The sequence below is a fragment of the Rhamphochromis longiceps genome, linkage group LG1, assembly GCF_057381845.1.
Source record: "Rhamphochromis longiceps isolate RC_006_pf linkage group LG1, R_longiceps_female_GT1.1, whole genome shotgun sequence".
Taxonomy (NCBI): Eukaryota; Metazoa; Chordata; class Actinopteri; order Cichliformes; family Cichlidae; genus Rhamphochromis; species Rhamphochromis longiceps.
Window position 1 is genome coordinate 6,969,318 of NC_140557.1, and position 19,444 is coordinate 6,988,761.

Consider the following 19,444-nt stretch of genomic DNA (forward strand, 5'->3'; position numbering starts at 1 on the left):
TTTTAATGTTAGCTCACTACATATTTACACTGGTTAGAATTAAACATATTTACCAGAAACCTCAAATTAGCACCTATACAAATACAGTATGTTTTTTCCCTAGATCTTTAAAAACCCAGGGTGCATTAAAAAGCAACTGTCCATTGCTGTCTGAATACCCTTTTTTTTTTCTTAATCTAGCTTCAACAGCTCTTTCCAACATTGTCTCATCATCTTCATCCCACAGTAAATACTACAGCTTTGCACATCTTCTCCAGCATCGGACGCTTCCTCTCCATTCCTGGGGAAGAAGTGTCTTGGGGAGTAAGGCATCTCCTCACTCTCCAAGATTGCGTTAAGTGATCTAGTCAAAGATGTCTGCTCTCTCTTCAAGACATCTCAATACCTCCACAGGTATGTCACCTGGACCAAGTGCCTTTCTACTCTTCATCCTCTTAATATCTGCCCTTCTTTCTAATTCTCTATAATTCCCGATCCTTTGTCCAGGCTTCTCTTTCTCGATTTTTTCATTCATAAGCTCCTCAGAGTACTCCTTCCATCTTCTCAAGACGCGCTCTCCATTTGTTAGTACATTTCCATCTCTATTAGGCTGCACATCCTTTCCAATTCAATCTTTCTGCTTAGTCTGTAGATCCATGTTCTTTATATTTGTTATATTTGTAGTTTCCTAAACAAGTTAATGCGTACGCTACACCTGTAAATTCACACAATGAGCATCTGGTCTGAATTAGGAGTTAAATTAGGATTCGGTGTATAAAAAGTTATTTTACAGCTTAGAAATAATTGCAATTGGGAATGTAAACATTGGGATGTACTCCCTAGTGTGTAAACAGAACAAGAAGCAAGATTATACTTTCAGCTTCTACTGGGTTTCAAATTTCTTCTTCATTTTTTGTCTGCTTCCTTTAGGGGTCGCCACAGTGGATCAGCTACCTCCACCCTATCCCTAGCATTCTCCTCTGTCACATCAGACTACATCCTTTACTACATCCATGAACCTGCCCTCTAGTCATCCTCTTTTCTTTCTCCTGCTGCCTGGCAGCTCCACCTTCAACATCTCTTATAACCAGTTTATTCACTCTTCCTGCTCTGCGCATGTTCAAGGCATCTCAGCCTTGCCTCTTTAACTTTGTCTCCAAGCAGCTCAACCTGTCAGTCTGACATACTCATTTCTAATTTTGTCCCTCCCGATCACGCCAAGGGAAAACCTTAGCATCTTCAACTCCTGCCACCTCCTGTCTTTTGTTAGTGGTACTGTCTCCAAACCATACATCATAGCAGCTCTCATTACCAACTTGTAAACCTTCCCTTTCACTCTTGCTGTTATTCTTCTGTCACACCCACTCCACCCTGCCTGCACTCTCTTCTTCACCCATCTTGTGGATTATCTGTTGCTTTGTGTTGCTTGGTTTTATGTTTAGAAAGATTAATAAAGGTACTGGTTAAACTACATAACATAGGGGGAAATATAGCATAACTTCTCACCCGTGTGAAGGTGAACAAGAACAAATGTGAGTGCAGTTCTTAAATAAGGTGTGAGACATACTGCAATGGGAAGGGAAAGGGGAGGGAGGGAAAGCAAAGAAATGCAGTGTGAGAAAAAAGGAATCTAAAACTACACAAACAGCAATGAAAATTAATACATTTAGTGAGCATAAAAAAAGTAGAACAAATGGGTAAACTGGCTCTGAACCTGTTTAGAAGTATAACCAAAAATATATGTCAGACCAAATTATTAGAAACATCCCACAGCACTGCTTCCAAGCAACAGCCCTCTGCCACTGTACTGAATCATAACTGCAGCCAGGTGTCTCTAATAAACTGGCAACTCTATTTACTGTACGTTCAGTAAACTGCGACTCCCGTCGTTCTTTGCGTCGGTGTGTCAACATGGCGCCTGTCTGCCGGACAAAAGGCGAATCTGTCTGACGGCGGATTGAAGCCCAATTAGAAGCAGAGGAGACATTTTGGGAAAACTGTCAGTGTCTGTGTGTCCCTGCGCCCCGAGGCGATAGATATATGGTAAAACAAACATCCGCGGAGGCTCTTGGACTGGAATAATAAGGTAAGTTAAGTCCTCCAGCTCCAACTACTGCTGTCTTCAAACGGTCCTGCCAGGAGCCCGATGCATTTCCTTTTTTCTGTCTGATAACTGCAAACTCCTTAAAAAATCCCCAGTGCCACCGCAGCGGTGTTTTCCCGCGGCGGTTAAGTTTCACACTATCAAAACTGATATTAGCGGTTTTGTCTGAAAAATAACGACTCGGGCTCTCATTCGGCGGGTGTGTAGTTCTCCAAGAGTCACTTAATAAAAAATAATGTCAACTTTTCCAGTTGCTGTACAATGCTCGCTAATGCGGTGCACTGTGTATTCCAGCAGAGCGTCGTAATTACGCTGAATAATGAAAGTCATAATAATTGCCCTATTCCACTGTGTTTACTAGGAGTTAGTTTATAAGATGTATGCCGAATTCATGTATTGTTATCCATTATATGTAAAACGTATTAGGACATTTTCTATCGAGAAGTCAGTGTTTTCCTCGAAGCAGGAGGAAAATAAAATCCAGTTTTCTTTAACGCGATTCGGCGTTGAAGTTGACGATCTAAAGACGGACCTCTGCATCGGATTTACCTTAAGATTGGCTGTTACAGTATAACATCTGGTGACAACAGTCGACTAGTTTGTCTTGCGTTTCAGGTTTAGAGTCCAGTTAAAAAGTTTCCTGCTGTAATTTAAGGACTTTGTGCATGTGCACAGCTGGCACATGTCTGCTACCAGTTCATGCCACGTCTGGATAGGACTTTAAGTAGGTCACTGGGTTCAGGAATGGTAATAGCTTTCCTAATGTCTTTGACTTTATTTGCTCTACTTGAAGAAAGAAAAGTCATAACCCACAGTGTGAAGTTTTGTTTTTGGTTTTTTTCAGGGAGACAGCTGGATTTATTTATTTATTTTTGACTGATTATTAGTTAAAAAGATCTGTAGAGTAAAACTTTAATGCCCCAAAGAGACAGGTATCCTACAGTCTCAAGAGGGAAACGTTCAAATTTTTTTTTTAAGAAATAGCAGATGGAATCAGTAAGAATATGAATTCATTCTCTGAAGCTAAGTTTGGAGAGAGAGAGCAAACCTTCACCTTGGAGGTAGCATTTGCAACTCAAAGGATGCTAAGGGTTCAAAATGGTCCGTAACATTTGTTCTAGATGCTGAAGGTCACTAAGGGTGACACCAGCAATCTTGGAGCACACCTTGACAGATTTGCCACGCTTGCTTCTGTTTTTAACACAAGGAGAGTGGCAAATTATAGATGATGAAAACGAGGAACTTCCTTAAAAAGAGCAACCGTTGATTTCCTTTTTTTTTGTTTTTTTACATACAGCATGAATCAATCATATTAGGCACTGTTCTTGTCTGCACCTCAAAAAGGAAGTGTGTGCATATGTGTGTTTTCATGTACTCCATGCAGTGCTTAGCAGGCATGAGCCAGTGCCAAATACTATTCAATTATCGGTAAATCTGTCTGTGCTTGCACACATATCCTGTTATTTATCTGCTGGTTTTGTGACAAAGACTATCAAAGCTACACACATCCATTTAAAAGCTAGACAGAGGGATATTATTTTACTGACATTGTGGCATCTTATGAAGGGCTTTTCTCTGATTTTGTTTAAATGGGGTGGCACAAAAGAAGAACAAGGCAGGAGGGGCCCACAGAAAATCAGAATATTTGATAAAAAGTAAATACAGTGCGGGAACTTGGTGCAGAAAACACTGGGAAAGATTTTTCAGTGTTTCAATGGGCGTTGTTTTGTATTAAACCGACCCTTTATTTAAGTAGGGTTATGAGTATTATTTAAGTAACACAAAGGTATTAAAGGTTTACCATCAAAATATACCGGCAGAATCGTAGACGCTATATTATCACATTACAATTATTGATTCTTTGATGTGTATATAATTTTAATGCTTTAGCTGGAGATGCTTTTAAATACTTTATATGCCACTGAGTAGCTTTATCGATAATAATACAGCATAATATCACGTAATTTATATTTTTAAAAGCTCCAGAATATTAAGTAATGCAGCTTTAAAATAAATTGTATGGAGTACAAAATGTGGCAAAGAGCATCATATTGAGTAGAAGCGCAAAAAATACTTAAAGTACAAGTACATTAAAATCCACTTCAGTAAAGTGCTAGTGTACATTTACTGGATACATCTGCTATTTCCTTATTTTAACAATGATTACAACTGTTGAAGATTACATTTGGACTGCTTTAACAAGGTACCTTGTCTGTCTGTGCTTTATCTGTGTTATCCTTTTACCAAAGTTAGTGTGGTTGCCAGACGGTGTTAACATTTTAATGGCAAACCTCAGCTGGCTGGATGAAAACCTGATATGGAAGCTACAGTTTCAAATACAGCGAATAAATGTTGGTTTCCTGCCTTAATATGGTTTACTGTTAGTGTTCTCTGCTGAAAGGAAAGGTGGATTTTTGGTGGCATTCACTCATGTCTGCTAGGCATTGTTAATTGACCTCTATCTGATTACTTTCTCATTTGCCTCCTCATCACATGTTGTCACATGTTTAAAATTCTGTCTGTCTGTTCCTGACTTTGCAGAGAAGTAATACAACAAGTAGAAAAAAATCTGTGTTAGCTAAAACTTTTTGTGAGGTTTCTTTTTTTTTTTTTTTAAACCTCTTAAAGTCCCGCTGGCAACCAGTGATCAGGTTAGGGTTAGATTCAGAGCTGCTCTTTGCATTTTGTAACTTTAATTAGAAAAGAAAAGCTATAGTCAATGCAAGAGTCTTCTATTCTTCCTGAAATTATGCTTCTTTGTTATGTAACTAAAATGCAATGCCAACCCTGGTGCTGCACCTGAGCAGTTCACTGTTGACCCGCTGGATGTTAAGAGAGGTTCAGTTTGAGACTTTAAAGCCAGACTTTGATGAGTTCTTCTAGTTTACACTTACGGTACATGAAATCTTTGAAAATGCCTTGACTGGATCTTTCTTTGTTTAAAAGTGGAATAAATATAAAAATCTAAAGTCAGTCCTTGGCTTCATTTTTTTGGTAATCTTCCATTGTTAATGTTAATCTTAGGTTACAAACTGAGGTTGAATCTCCAGAATGTGAAGGTTCAGATGTTTTTAGTTAGAAGCTTCTTCAACCTTTTTCTTTTAAAGCTGTTTTAGTCAGCATGTCTTCCTCGGTTGGACCCCACGTCTCCTCCAGTTTCATGTGGATTAGTGATATTACACCTAAAAATTTTTCACTCTTAAATGCTGGACTTTATCTGTCCTTAATTGTCCTTTCTCACATGGGGCACGTGGCACTATATAGTTGCTCCAGAAGCGTTGTCACTACTGGCAGTCCTGGTTCAGGTGAGGGTGATGCCTGGGTGGAGCGTGTAGGAGGGCGCCCACTCGCTCTCTCCAAATTCTCCAGACAATTACTCTTTTTAACTTCTCATACAGGCGCAATGGGATGTCGCAAGGACTTTGCACTAGGGAGCTGGCAAGTTAAAGAGTTTTTAATGCTCAATTTGATTGAGTCGGACATTTACGTTCTCACTTACAGCTCCGCTGAGTAATGAGGAGAACAAGTGCAGCGCTGCAGTGAATGTGTGAAAGACAGTTCCCCTCAAAATAAACATCTATTTTTAGTATGCACAAAGATCAACTGATTTACCAGTGGTACTTGATGTTAAGGCATATTGTAAAGAATACAGATGTTTCCTTTTGTGTTGAATTTGTGTTAGAAGTAAAAAAAAACCTAAAAAAAAACCAGCCAAGTAAAGCAAACAGACTGTGAAACAACTGAAGATATGTTTGATTTTTGAATACGCATAACAAAATGTTGCACAGGTGATCGCGATCAGTGATTATCAAATTAAATGAAGTATATAAATAGTTTAGATAATCATTTTTGTGGTAACGTTTTCTTTATTGATCTTGTGTATCAGTCTAACTTCAGTATGAGTCATCCTCTGCAGCAGGAAGGGAAAGTATGAAGCTTTGCTGCCTGAAATGTAGATTTTTCTTGGCATTCTTCCCAAGATGCAAACACACACTCACCCGCAACCTCCCTCTCTTATATCTGTACGTGTTGATATGCCTGCTGACTTTGATTTTCTGCTGTGGCCTGTTTTTCTTCTCTGCGCCAGAAAGAAAAGCACTGAGACAGATGTTTTATCTCTTATTTCTCTGTTTATCTTCCTCGCTTGCTCTCCCGCTTTCCTCCCTCGGTTCAGCCTTGTGACTGTTATGACAGTTTTTTTCAGAAGTGACAAATTCACTGTGCAGTTATAGATAAGAATTAAAATTTAATGCGCCAGGGCTGCATTGAGGGGGGAATGCATTTGATTTAAAAATCATACAATAGCACACAGTGAATTGGGTGAATAACATATTTGTGTAACTTTAAAATGATTAGAGGAACCAAAAGCTCATCAGCTGTAATAAAATGCTTATTAAATGTGTAGGAATGCGCTTCATATCTGGACAGCAGCTGCTGAGTGGTGACGTCTTATTGTGTGTGTGTGTGTGTGTGCGTGTGTGTGTGTGCGTGTGTGTGTGTGTTGTAAATCTGCAGGCAGGAAGTTACCAGATGTGACTATACTGGCATTTTTTTTCTGTGATTCTTTCAGATGTGAAGCTCATTGTGCAGAAAAAAGTCTGCAATGAGCTAAAAACTAGTGATTTTCATTTTGTTTCATAAAACTTGCACTATTTATGGAAAGCATTTATTTTTCTGACTAGTCATTTCAAGGTATGCATTTTTTAAACACCTCTAAAGTGTTTAGTTCTGTTGTCAGTACATAGAAGCACTACGCATGCCTGCATTGCAAACACTTCACAGCAGTCATGAGGATAGTGTTACTGTGCAGTGGGCACTGATTACTGTCAGCTAGAGGTGGGCGATATAGCCTCAAAATTATGTCACAATATTTCGTGAAAATGTGCAATAATGGTGTTTTTCATCATGTTAAAAAATACTGAACAGTGTTTTGTTGATGCTTGTAGCTTGCTGGCAACAGCATATAGAAGTGTACCCAAATAAAGGGCGTTTTCAATCTCTCTTATCCAGTGAGCTGCTATCACTGATGACACACTACCTAATCCAAAGTGTGAATCTATTGAAGCAAGCTACCAGCAGCAGCAGGGCATTATAGTGCAATAGTGATGACACAGCATTATATGCAGTGACATGGCATAAGTCAAATGTAAGCCAGTGTTTTTTCTTTTCTTTTTTAGTGTTTTCTCTGGAGATTTTAAATATAAACTAAATGCTTAACACTTTAGTTTAACCAGAACTGCATCAGTTATTTCCATCTGCCATTTGCTCTTCCCGTCATATGGAGTTCAACTGGCAATGCTTGGTTAATTCATTTGTTTACATTTGGATTGCACATCACGGACTACCAGCATCTCTCCTTCCTAGACTGGTTGTTTGTTTGTTGTTTTCACCTTCAGCTGAAACAGTTTTCTTGCTTTTGTTGGAGGTTGTTGAAATAAGGGACTGTAAATGCATGGCGTTGCTATAGCAAAGGTATTGCAATATGACACTTTTATATTATGTTAAAATTTATACCAGTGTTAGCTCAGACAACTCTACTAAACAGTTTTAAAATAATCTCGTACAGGATGTTCCAGCAGTGTGAGGAGCCTCGCTTCACCATCGAGCAAATTGACCTCCTCCAGAGGCTACGGAGGACGGGCATCACCCAGGCAGAGGTTCTCCATGCTCTGGACACCCTGGATCACCTGGATCGGCAGCATGGGCACAAGTTGACCCATAAACCTTCCTATATGCCACCTTCGTCTTCCAGCACTGTCGCCGCCTCTTCTTCCATGACTTCTACCGCCACTCAGACAAGTTTTCCCAACAACCGCCTCTCATTGTCCCCTAATAACAACTTTGACACCACCTCCCCACCTCTGCCTGTTCCGGTAGCCTCACCTAATACCATAACAGCAGTAGTGCCAAACGGTTTGGTTGCCGTTACCAATGGGAAGCTTTCACCACCCCGGTTTCCTCTTGGGGTGGTTAGCGCTACTGTAACCACACCAGGGTATGCGTTTGAAGCTAGTGAAGAGGACATAGACGTTGATGAAAAGGTGGAGGACTTGATGAGGTAAGAACAGCCCTTTAAATGGCAGGTAAAACGAGGGCACACCAGCTAAGAGCAGATTAGATGTTCTAGAAAGTTATTTTGGAGGTTGTTTTTCAGGGTGTGCATTCAGACAACAAGATTAGGAAACAGCTTTTTTTTATTGTTTTAATTTGTATTAAATGTTGACTACAAGAGACAGCAATGATTTTATTTCCCTTTACAGGACTCACAAAGGTGATATTTCTGGTTTATTGGAAGGGTTAGTTTGAATGAAAGACTTCAAGGCTGAGGAGAAACTGGCTAGTTTGCCAGATCTACATCTAGCAATCATAAAGCACAGCAGACAAGTGCTTTGTCAAGTGTTTTAGTCTGGTACTCCATGCCGTAAATGCCAGTAGACCAGCCTTCCCTTGATTCAATAATATAACACCTAGAATTTTTTTTTTTTTTAATAAAATAGTTTTACCGGTATTTTTGAAATACATACATGTAATACTTGCATGTACACTCAATTGGAAAAGTCAGCATAGGAGGAACCTGCATGTATGATATTTTGATAGTCAGCCCTGGTAATGAGTGACGGAAAAGGGACTCTTGCCAACCAACTGCATTTAGTGCTACAAAGATTATAACACTATTTTCTTTAGTTTACTGCAAAAACAATAATAATTTGGAATTCAGATAGGTGCATGTTGCTTTTAAAGACACATGTACAGTAATTTGCAGCAGCAGAGGGTATGTGTTAATACAGAGGGTCCTGATTCCTGACAAGGCTGCTTGTAGCTCACTCTGAATATGAATATGATGCGATGATTGCTGCCAAACAAATACTCACACATACAAAATGAACACAAGTACACACATCCAGTCTAGTGCCTCTCATCTGTAGTCTGCAGCCAGACGGCAGCAATCAGCAGTATTGATTTGAAGATGTGTGAAAATGAAATCAAAGGAGAAGGAGAGCAAGGAATATTACAGCAGCACACATTCAGGTACAACAGCCTGTAATGTATATTTGAACTGCAGACAGTTATATCTGGTATAAGAATAGTGATTGTTGTGTTGCCGTGTGTTAATTAATATCAGGCTTGTAATGTTGAAAATTTAAATGTGTTGTACCTTTTTCTTCTCCCTTCTTGTAGGAGGGACAGTGCTGTGATCAAGGAAGAGATTAAATCCTTCCTGGCGAACCGACGTATATCCCAGGCTGTGGTTGCTCAGGTAACAGGTGAGTATAAATTGAATCTGTTTGGTAAAACACAAGCAGAAATGTTGGTGTGTGAACAAGCACCAGACCCCCACAAGTGTGACTCTGGTCCCGCTCCTCCAGGGATCAGTCAGAGCCGGATCTCCCACTGGCTCCTACAGCAGGGATCGGACCTCAGCGAGCAGAAGAAGCGAGCGTTCTTCCGCTGGTACCAGCTGGAGAAGACCAATCCTGGTAACAACTAATTTCTCCAACAGCTCCACATTTCTCATAAAACTTTTCTGTAACTTTTCCACCTGTGGAAAAAATACTGTAAAATAAAACAGTAGGAGGGAGTTTTTTAATAACTAGTGTGCTGCTTTGAGTGTGTGACTCACTGTGTTGTCTTTTTTTTTTTTTTTTTTTTTTTTTTTTATAGCAAGAGCGAAAGATTTTTTTTATTTTTTAGGCTTAATCAGAATCAGAGATGTTTAGACACGAGTCAACAACTAATACTGAATATTTAAAATTACAAAAGAAGCTTACAGCCAGTAATAGATCAATAATAAATAATAAGACTATGCTGTTGCCAGCAAGCTACAAGCATCAACAAAACACTGTTCAGTATTTTTTAACATGATGAAAAACACCATTATTGCACATTTTCTGTGCTATTAGTTACACAGTAAAACAACAGACTCTGGCACATTTCCGCTGTCAAAAGGAAGTTTTTATTGAATGAAAAAATGTTTTTTGAATAGTTTCTGACCAGCAGTGGGCTGAAACAAAGTTATGTTTTATGGTGGAGTTCATTATTTCTGCCATTACTGGGTAAGAAATGCCTAATAAGATTTACAAAAAGTCTTCTTTAATGTTTTTCAGTATAAGCATTTATAATTTGGGCACTCTTACAACCATAGCAGAGATCTTTGTAAGGAGTTACAATTACTAAGTGTTAAGCGATAGTAGCTGTTTCAAGTTATAACATATGTTAACATTAATGTAAACATATTAAAAGAAATGTGTAAGTTTTATAGAGCTATCTACATGCTAATCAGCTAGATTTTAGATATTTCAAACAGATCAGATGACTGGATCTAAATTGGATACAGATCCTGGAGCGGCTTGAATCCATGTTCCTCTCTGCAGCTGCATATTGAAAAATAAATGCTTTAAAATATATTTAGTTCAGAATGTTAAAGTCCTTTCAGCCTCGTCTAAGTTAGAAATTAGTTATTCACATCATCACCACCTCTGACTGACATTTTTCTATCAATGTGACCAACTATGACATATAAGTTAGTGATCATTAATCAGTGTATTATGTGTCTAAAGATTTATACAGAGACAAAAGTTTGATTTAGACAAGGATTGCTGTGGTAATGTACAGTAAATGCTTCCAATGGCACGAAACTGACTTCCAGAACCTACTAATTTACAGAACCTAGTAAATCTCATTGATCTTTTGTCATGTTTGATGCTCCAGGTGCTACTCTGGCAATGCGAGCCACCCCCATACCACTGGAGGAGGTGATGGACTGGAATCAAGCTCCTCCTACATTTGGTTCGGCCCCCGGGGGCTTCCGTCTGCGACGAGGGAGCAGATTTACCTGGAGGAAGGAGTGTCTGGCTGTCATGGAGGGGTGAGGATGAGGAGGGGTACTGATGTAGAATTGTAGAACTGATGTAAGAAGAATTGAAAGTAACAAAGTGCAATGTGTATCTGCAGCTATTTCAATGATAACCAGTATCCCGATGAAGCCAAGAGAGAGGAGATTGCCACTGCCTGCAATGCTGTCATACAGAAACCAGGTACAGTCTTACTGGCGAAAGGTTGTGAATTGCATCCCAAATTAAGTATTAGTGATTGGGGAAACAAATTATTAGATTTGCTATTTAGTATAAATATGTTAACTACTTCTTTGGCTTAATATGTATTTATTAATTAGAAGAACTGCAGGATCCCAAACTTAATTTTTCTAACTGCATTGTAAAGCTAGTTATGTCCTAGACTGTGTGTGTGTGTGTTTTACAGGAAAGAAGCTGTCTGATTTGGAGAGGGTAACATCCCTGAAGGTCTACAACTGGTTTGCGAACCGCCGCAAAGATATCAAGAGGCGTGCTAATATTGGTAATGTCTACGTCTGTGTGTGTGTGTGTGTGTGTGTGTGTGTGTGTGTGTGTGTGTGTGTGTGTGTGGGAGTGAAAGAGAGATACACGTTAGATGTTGTATACTACACTATGGTTTGGTGTAAATAAATAAAGAACCCACAGGAAATCACTTGTGCTGTATCTATGTGCTTAAGAGCATTATGTGCAAGTAGCACGCACAAGAGCTTGTGTTTCACTTTAACAGAAATCCTAATTGTGTGAGGTTCTTTTTCTGTGTCACCCAGTTCACACTAGTATTGCTGGTCATCACAATAGACAGTGTTAAATTTCTCGCACACCTGAAGAGGAAACAGGATGTTGTTTTCTTTCCGAGAAGAGCAGCTTCTGAATAGTTGAATCACTGTTGTCCTTATTTTGAGTGTGTTGCTGTTTTGTAGCTGAGTCGATATGCTATGATGACGTTTGTGTTTTTGAAGAAGCAGCCATCTTGGAGAGTCATGGCATCGAGGTTCAGAGTCCAGGAGGTCAGTCCAACAGCGACGACGTGGATGGCAACGACTTCCCTGACCAGGTAAACTATATACGTGAATTCCTACATCTTAATGTCTGAACATAGAAACACAAACCCCCTAAAAAGAACAAAGCAGGAACTCTGTATTTTTAAAGTTAATTGCCTCTCTGATTTTCCCCATGAGAACTGTCCTGGTCTCCATAATTGTTTTTCAAGGGGCTCGGCATAACCTCAATAAGCCATTGTTATTAATGACACCCACAGCTGTTGCTGTTGTGATTATGTTGCTCACTTGTGCACAGCTTGTGTTTGTGCTAGATTTTTGCTTCTCAACACTTGTGTTGGACTGTTGTATGTACCATATATCTTGTGCCTTCAACAACTCTGTATCACTACAATGACAACTGTCACAATGTTGACTATTTATGTAGAAAGCATGTAGCAGTTCTGCGTCTTTGCTCTGTAAATCTGTGGATGATTAGTTTGTAACGTTAGCAAATTACTTGATCAGCCCAAAGCCTTTGGATCAAATGGTCTACCTGATCCTTTCAAGGCAGTGTTCTCCCACATGAAACCAATTGCATGTAATCAGTGCTACAGGGACACTACATTTAGCAAGTATTTGCAGAAGAAAGAAAGTTCAGGGTCGGATTTGGTCTTGAAAACTGAAATGTTTGTCACAGTCCTTCGAACAGAAATCACTCCACAGATTGTTAGAGACAACAGAGTGTTGACGATCTTCTTTATTTACAGTCGGTCAATACTTAGGGAATAAAAAGTGTTTGACACATGAAAAAATAGCAAAACACAAATGTAACTCGCTCGTATTGCTCCAATATGAGGAGAAATCTCTCCGATAAGTCGACTTAGCGTGGGAATTTGTTCATAGTGCTTGTATGTTTAATAAAAATTAATGTTTGGCCCCAGTGTGTGAATGATCAAAATCACAGAAATATATGGTGACACCGATAACTTGCCTCTGCCTTGTATAACTTGTTTGCTGGTTTTTCACAGGGCTGTGAGGTGTCCTTATTTGATAAGAGACCTTCAGCAAGGCAGTTCAGTTTCAGTCGAGCTGACCTGTCCTCTCCAACCCAGGTACAGCTGGAGCACATCTACACCCGCCTTACATTTATCAGCGATTCCACACGGAGCTACAGATCCACTCAACCTTCTTTTTTCTTATCCCCTCACTCAGGTTCCCACACTGCTTCCGAGCTGGTTTTCTGCCCTGGGTAGAGGGGGCGTGTCTGGACAGAGGGCCGCATCTCTTATTGGTCGCTCCCTAATATCAGGCGCGGTTCCTCAGATGGAAGGTTCCAGACTAACAGGTGTTTCCTGGTCCCCTCCTTCCCCCTCTCTCCAGGACGAGCCCACAGTTCACAGTGCCCTGTCCGAGGCCCAGGATCCAGTCAGTTTGGAGAAGGCGGCGGCAGTGAGTGACAGCAGCCCGGTGGTAACCAATCAGGGGGATGGCGCAGGGTGCAGCGTGGGGAATGACATCAAGACGGAGACTCTGGAGGACGACTGAAAGGAGGGGCAGATATCACAGCTGTCAGAGCGATAAACAGGTGTCATTATATGCAAGCAGATTTTATAGGAATGTAATAATAAGTGGAAAAAAAATGACCAAAAGTCGTGTAAAGTCCAACCCTGAGATACCTCCCAACCCTACCTCCAACCACCAACCTGCTCTGCTACGCTCGTATAGGCATTATTATTGTATTATAATTATAATATTAACAATAAGCTTTTATTTGTTAGTGTTCCCCAGCAACCTGTGGAAAATTTAAAATGTACCTAAAAACAAATTCAGCAAAGAAAGTGAAATAGGACGCACCTATAAGGGAACACATGCTGTAGCTGTCCGTTTTCTTTGTTGATTGTTTATGTTGAGGCATTTTAAATCTTCCATAGAAGGCTGATAAACAGGACTTTCATGCATTGTGCAGATTTTCTTGGAAAACTGCTTTTTTTTTCACAGCAGGACAACACTGTATTTGACATGGAATTCCAAACATTTCAGGGTCTTGCACTGTGATCACAACACAACTTAACAGCCTCAAAAGATAAATGCGTTCATTTTAGTTTATATTAACTGATAGTTATAAAGTGTTGCAGCACATTTCATCACAGTTCTTTATATTTAAAATTTTATATTTAATCTTAGGGTAACAGCATATAAGTAATCTGTCTCTGGGCCCAAAATGTCTGAAAAATGTTTAAGAAAAAAAAAAGAGAGAAAAACAGTATGAGCCTCCCCTGCCTGATAAGATAAACTCAATGTGTAGAAGCAGCAAAGGCCATAATGATTGAAACACCGATAATGCAATTTTATCATTACTAAATCTTTCAGAATTTATTGTTTTTACTTGTATTCAGATTTTACTTGTATTCGTGTGGTTACTTATATGCTGCAAGTTTATATTGAAAATTCAGCCGCCTAAGGTTTTCAGGCACTAATTTGGACTTAAATGTGATTTATTTCTATTTACAATAGTGAAATTACCCTTTATAAATATTTAAATACTGTGAATTTAGTAGCGTTTAAACTAATTAGGGCCTCAGTTTCCAGTGAGAATTTACATCCTGTATGGCTTTACTTTGCTTCCAAATCAATAACAAGTTTTTTTTTTTTTTTTTATTTCATTTTTTTGTTTTGTTTTTTGTGAGAGAGTTGTATGAAAACTAGAAACCTGGGCGTCCTTGTGACCGGGTGACGTTTATTCATTCGTACCCAGTTACCTGCTGGATTATATAATTAATAATCAACACATATCATTCAGCTGAGAGGAAGTCAGTAGTGTCAAAAAGCTGTTTAAATACTAAAGATTAAAATGTAAAGTGAATAAATACAGATGGGTGATAAATTAAAGGAAACTGAACCACTTAACTGAAACTGAACCTACAGTGTTAGGATCCAGTTTGGGCCTGTTTGTCCCTGTAGAGGGAAAGGTCACAATAACTCTACTTTCCTAATAAGGGCGTTCTCTTCCAGGCTGGCAGTGCATTGTATCTTTAGGCATGCAGTCTGCATATAGCTTTCAGACGTGCTTTAAGTTTTTCTAAACATGGTCTATCTTTTGATTTTCATTTTTTTTTTTAAATGGTTATCTTTTGAGGTGAAAAAGCAAGTATGTTTGGTGTTAATGTCACTGGCTGGAGGCCATTGATTGGTAAACATTTGGTGCTTGGAAAGCAGCTGTGGCTGAGAGAGCCATTCATAAACTGATTGGAAGATTAGTGGTTCAGTTTGCACGTTGAATTGTCCTTGGGCAAGATGCTGAACCCCATATTAACACATTTGAGATGTTCAATACGGGTGCTGATATGATAGTTAGTAATGTAAAAAACCTGATATTCCGACTATATTGGCCCATATGTTTTTTCTTTCTCTAACATTTGTTGTGTAGCTATTTATTTACTTGTTTACACTCTGGTTTTTGTGTTTGCATTGTACCAAACATAGACATTTGAAACGTGTTTGCTGTTGTAAGTGCTGATGCAATAGATCGGTAAGTGGCTAATATCATTGCCCCCGATGTATCTATCAGAGCGCGAGTGTTTGCACCATATTCTTAAAGGCCCATAGTATGCAAGCACTATATGAATACAGGTCTATTTAACGTTCACCAGTTTGGCAGTGTTGGGTTGTGCTTATTTTGTGTGAGCCGATGAACAGAAAAAAATGAGCCAAGAAAACAACTTTTGAAAACAGAAAGCAGACTCTTGTAAGCTGTGAAGTCACCAGACTGTCACCAGAATTACACTCACTTGGGCACCTATGGGAGAATGTGGGCTAGTTAGAGAGGACTCTGAAAACACCAAATGAGGGAATATGTTCTGGAGGAATGCTGTTCATCCCTGTAGTAGAGTTTTAGAAATTTGGAGAATCACTGAATTTCCAGTGCATGAAGGGCCAACACCTTGACACGACATTGGGTTTTTCCTTTAATTTGTTACCCATCTTTCTAATATGTGTGTGTGTGCGTAGACACACAGACTATACTTAAATACAGTATATCTATCCAAATCCATTTCTTTGTACACTATATAGACATATTAGCTTCAAATGAGAGAAACTATCAGTATGAGTCTTATCATGTTGGTGAAAGACGAGTGAAACATTAGCCAAAGTATTAAGTTTTAAAATTTTGTGTATTTTCTGAGTGTATGATAATCATGGATGAAACTGTGTGTTTGAGATATGCTAATCAAAGACGCATCAGATGTGTTAAAAACTATTTCAAGCAAATGCATCATTTTTATATTCTTTTTCAGGTATATCTGTGTTTGTGCTCGATATGCCATGTGTTCAAAACACACACTGTCACTTTTAAGCTGTATTTTCATTTTGAATGACACTTAATTTGTTTATGGTGCTTTGAGTCCTTGTTGATATATTTCACTAGTCACTAAGACTGACTGACAGGCCAGAGGAGGTTATTTCTTTTGAAATCACCATAAGAAGAAATCTCCTTTAATAATTAAAAAACCAAGTAAATATTTGAGGTAAAATTGAGGATATTTAAGGTTAGTACAGCCATTGTAGAAGTATTTTTAAAAGCTGAAGGCATGGAAGCGTCTAATAAGCCATAATTTAACTGTCTAAGTCAGATACACTCCTTGGTCTTCACATGTGGGTTCAAAACACCCAAGACAATAATGGCGAAGAAGTCCAGATGTGGGTGACGTCACAGCGATGCCGTCTTTACTAAACTGCTCGTGGTTCATATTGTTAAAGCTCCAGAACCCTAAAATAATTTCCAGATCAGTTTTGTAGTGAATACAAAATCATCCACCGGTCAAAAGTGAGTAAGGGCTCTGGGGCTTTTGGTTTAAACGCCGTCCTAGTCATGCACTCCCAAAATGTTCTGCACACTAAGCACCGTGCTCGGAGCGTTTCAACTACACTAACAGAAATGTCATAGTGATCCAAGCTTTGTACGTACGTCCTGTTCCACCAGAGTCAAGGAGGAGACATGGCTCCTCAGCTGCTTAATGTTCCGCTGATGAACATTAAGATAATTGAAAGATATACGGTCACAAGTATGTCTGAAGGATCCAGGATTTTAACTGAAGATTTTGACAAAATTTTGACTCTGGCTTTGGCTGAAAATGAGCTCAAGTTTGTAGGCGAGAAAAGCAAAACAATGGGTTAAAACACGCTAAAAAAAAGTAAGGATGACTGCAGTCTCCAGTATGAGCAACACGCACACAGACAGACACTTACTAACCTTTAAAACAAAATAAAAAAAAGTGAGTGCAGCTCAGTGGGGGATCACTGCTGACACTATCATTCAACACTATCAGTCCAGCTCTTACATTTGCTTACCTTTTACAGCTGACACTAAAACCTTCTCAAAGGCTAAACCTAAATGCTTATGAAGGTGCAGCACACCTCAGCTTCATGCTTAAGTGCCTCATTTTTCTCAGCGCACTAACAGAGGATCAGTGCATGAAGAAGACTTCTACAATGGCTGTACATTTTTAACCGTACTAATGCAGGCGAGTTAATAACATGATGTTCTGTTACACTAAAGCGGCTTCATTCAAACCGGTTCATCGTCACCAGGTGCTTTACAGGCTAAGCTACTAGTTCAGAGTTTAAAAACTCAACATATATACCTCGCTCCCTCCCATTCAGCTATAAGCTACTCCCCGCAGGTTTGTTCACAGCTGCTTCAATGTGAATCAAAGCTTCAAACTAACTGTCGAGCTGATTTGTGTCAGTCCCGTCTGGATCAAACTGTGACAAGGCCGTAAAGATGATTCACGCTGGCTGACAACAGAAGCGTCAGCGGCTTTTCAAAAGGGAAATTTCTCCTCAAACTAGAGCCAGTAAATATCACGTTTAAAGGGAATTTACTCATTTATGAGCTCCAACGTCCACCAGGGTCCATAAAATACGAAATAGTCTCTCTGTCATTCTGGTGGATTTCAGTGTTTCGGGCTAAATGTCTGAGAAACTTTGTTGCATGGTGGAGGATTTCTTTAATTGTGCGGCAGCAGAGCTGTCCTGGGTGTCTTTGCTTTAAGCATTTGAGACATTATTAGTCAGTTATGTAGCTTTCTGTCATTTAATGATTTACACCAAAATTTACAAACCCATCAAAGGGTTACAGATCGTTTTTTATTTAGTTTTTTTCTTTTTAATCTGCTAAGCAGAAGCCTTTCTGAAATGAATCTATGGATTCATTTAGGCCATTGTGCTATTTTGAGATTATTCTTTTTTGCCTTCATGGTCTTCTCATGACATTGCATTTTGGAGGTCTGAAGCAGCCAGTTAGTGTGAGTTTGTGTCATTTTAGCTATTTTGTACATAAGAAAAAGGGAAAGAAAACTGCAAATGAAAAATAAAGGCAAGGTCACAGTCTTAGTTTGATTACCCATCGCGGTCTATTAAAACGATTGGATAGATAAATCTGAGGTGGATCTGTGTCAATAATTTGTTAAGCACCACCAGGAGACCTTACAAAAGTGAGAGTAAACACTGATTTAAACGTTAAGAAATAAGCTAAACCTTCTTACATAAAGAACCCATATTTGCTTCTAATAACAGAAACCTCAGTCTTTTCTGGTGTTTACTGTGCTTTTGTTTGTCTGTTTTGATCTAAATGGACTCTTTTTGTGCCAGAAACTGCCTAATACAGTTAAAGTTCTCATAAAATAAAAAGCAGTAGGACAGAAACAGAAAAGCCTTTGCTCGTGCTGCGTGTTTCCATCTGCCTTCAGTCCTCTGTTGCCTTGTTGAACTGTTTTTCTTTCTTTGTTTGTTTTTTTGGAACAAAAACCTGTGCATATGTTTGGCACTGACTACACCTTGACTCGTCTTTACCTGTGCCATATCCCGCCGTCACTTTGGCCGGTGGTCCACATAGTACAGCAAATACTTTATTCAACAGGAAAGTTTGGATGTGCGATGCTTCCTTTAACAAAATCAGGGTGCATGTTAAGGTTGAGACTGATGCCTCTCATGTGAGGTGCTTTCATTCCTCCTTCATTGCTCAGTGTTGTGATATGCAGTTTCACGTTTAAAGAGTTTAAAAAAAAAAAAAATCTGTTTTTTGGGTTGTTTTTTTTTTTTTTAAATTAAGGTGAAAAACACATCTATCATCCATGTGGTCAACGTGAAATGGAGACGCTCCGGTGTTGATGTTCTCATGTAATCAGCCAGGAGGAAAACAAGCAGTGGTTGCCATTTCACTGTGGCAATAAGCTCTTCAATAAATCTCTGTAAAATGAAAAATATCAAACCTCAGCAGGATCTTTGTTGTATCAGTTTAAATTGATTTTTCTTTGTTTATTTGCTTCTTTTCTATTTCAGGATTTAGTGCCTTTTTTGGACAGTAGACTGTTCTGTAATCGCTATGTAGAAACTCTACATAGGCCTTTTGTTACTTTTTCATCTGTTGGATAAACCTTATGTTATATTTAAGGTGTGTTTTTATTGATATTCTATTTACAAGGGAATAAAAACTGATCAGACTCCATCAGTGTGCTGCTGTGCTTTCT

General features: G+C 39.0%; 1 protein-coding gene across 3 annotated transcripts; it reads left to right on the forward strand.

Moving 5' to 3' along the window:
- Positions 1 to 1,859: 1,859 nt before the first annotated feature.
- LOC146678203 (homeobox-containing protein 1-like) lies at positions 1,860 to 19,034 on the forward strand. 3 transcript variants are annotated; one of them, XM_085417505.1, is made up of 10 exons: positions 1,860 to 2,065; positions 7,650 to 8,141; positions 9,263 to 9,348; positions 9,451 to 9,561; positions 10,793 to 10,949; positions 11,036 to 11,118; positions 11,342 to 11,437; positions 11,895 to 11,989; positions 12,944 to 13,027; positions 13,128 to 19,034. In XM_085417505.1, the coding sequence occupies exons 2-10, from the start codon at positions 7,651 to 7,653 to the stop codon at positions 13,458 to 13,460; spliced, it is 1,536 nt and encodes a 511-aa protein (XP_085273631.1). In that variant the 5' UTR covers positions 1,860 to 2,065; position 7,650; the 3' UTR covers positions 13,461 to 19,034. The 3 variants fall into 3 exon arrangements, with proteins under 3 accessions (XP_085273631.1, XP_085273711.1, XP_085273788.1); XM_085417585.1 differs by having other exon boundaries at positions 11,898 to 11,989; XM_085417662.1 differs by having other exon boundaries at positions 11,901 to 11,989.
- The last annotated feature ends 410 nt before the right edge of the window (positions 19,035 to 19,444 follow it).

Excerpts from the sequence above, each read along its gene's own strand:
- LOC146678203 (XM_085417505.1), top strand. The coding sequence starts at position 7,651 with ATGTTCCAGCAGTGTGAGGAGCCTCGCTTCACCATCGAGCAAATTGAC. Across the intron at positions 9,562-10,792 it reads GCTGGAGAAGACCAATCCTG|GTGCTACTCTGGCAATGCGA; the intron begins GTAACAACTAAT and ends TTGATGCTCCAG. Across the intron at positions 11,438-11,894 it reads CAAGAGGCGTGCTAATATTG|AAGCAGCCATCTTGGAGAGT; the intron begins GTAATGTCTACG and ends GTGTTTTTGAAG.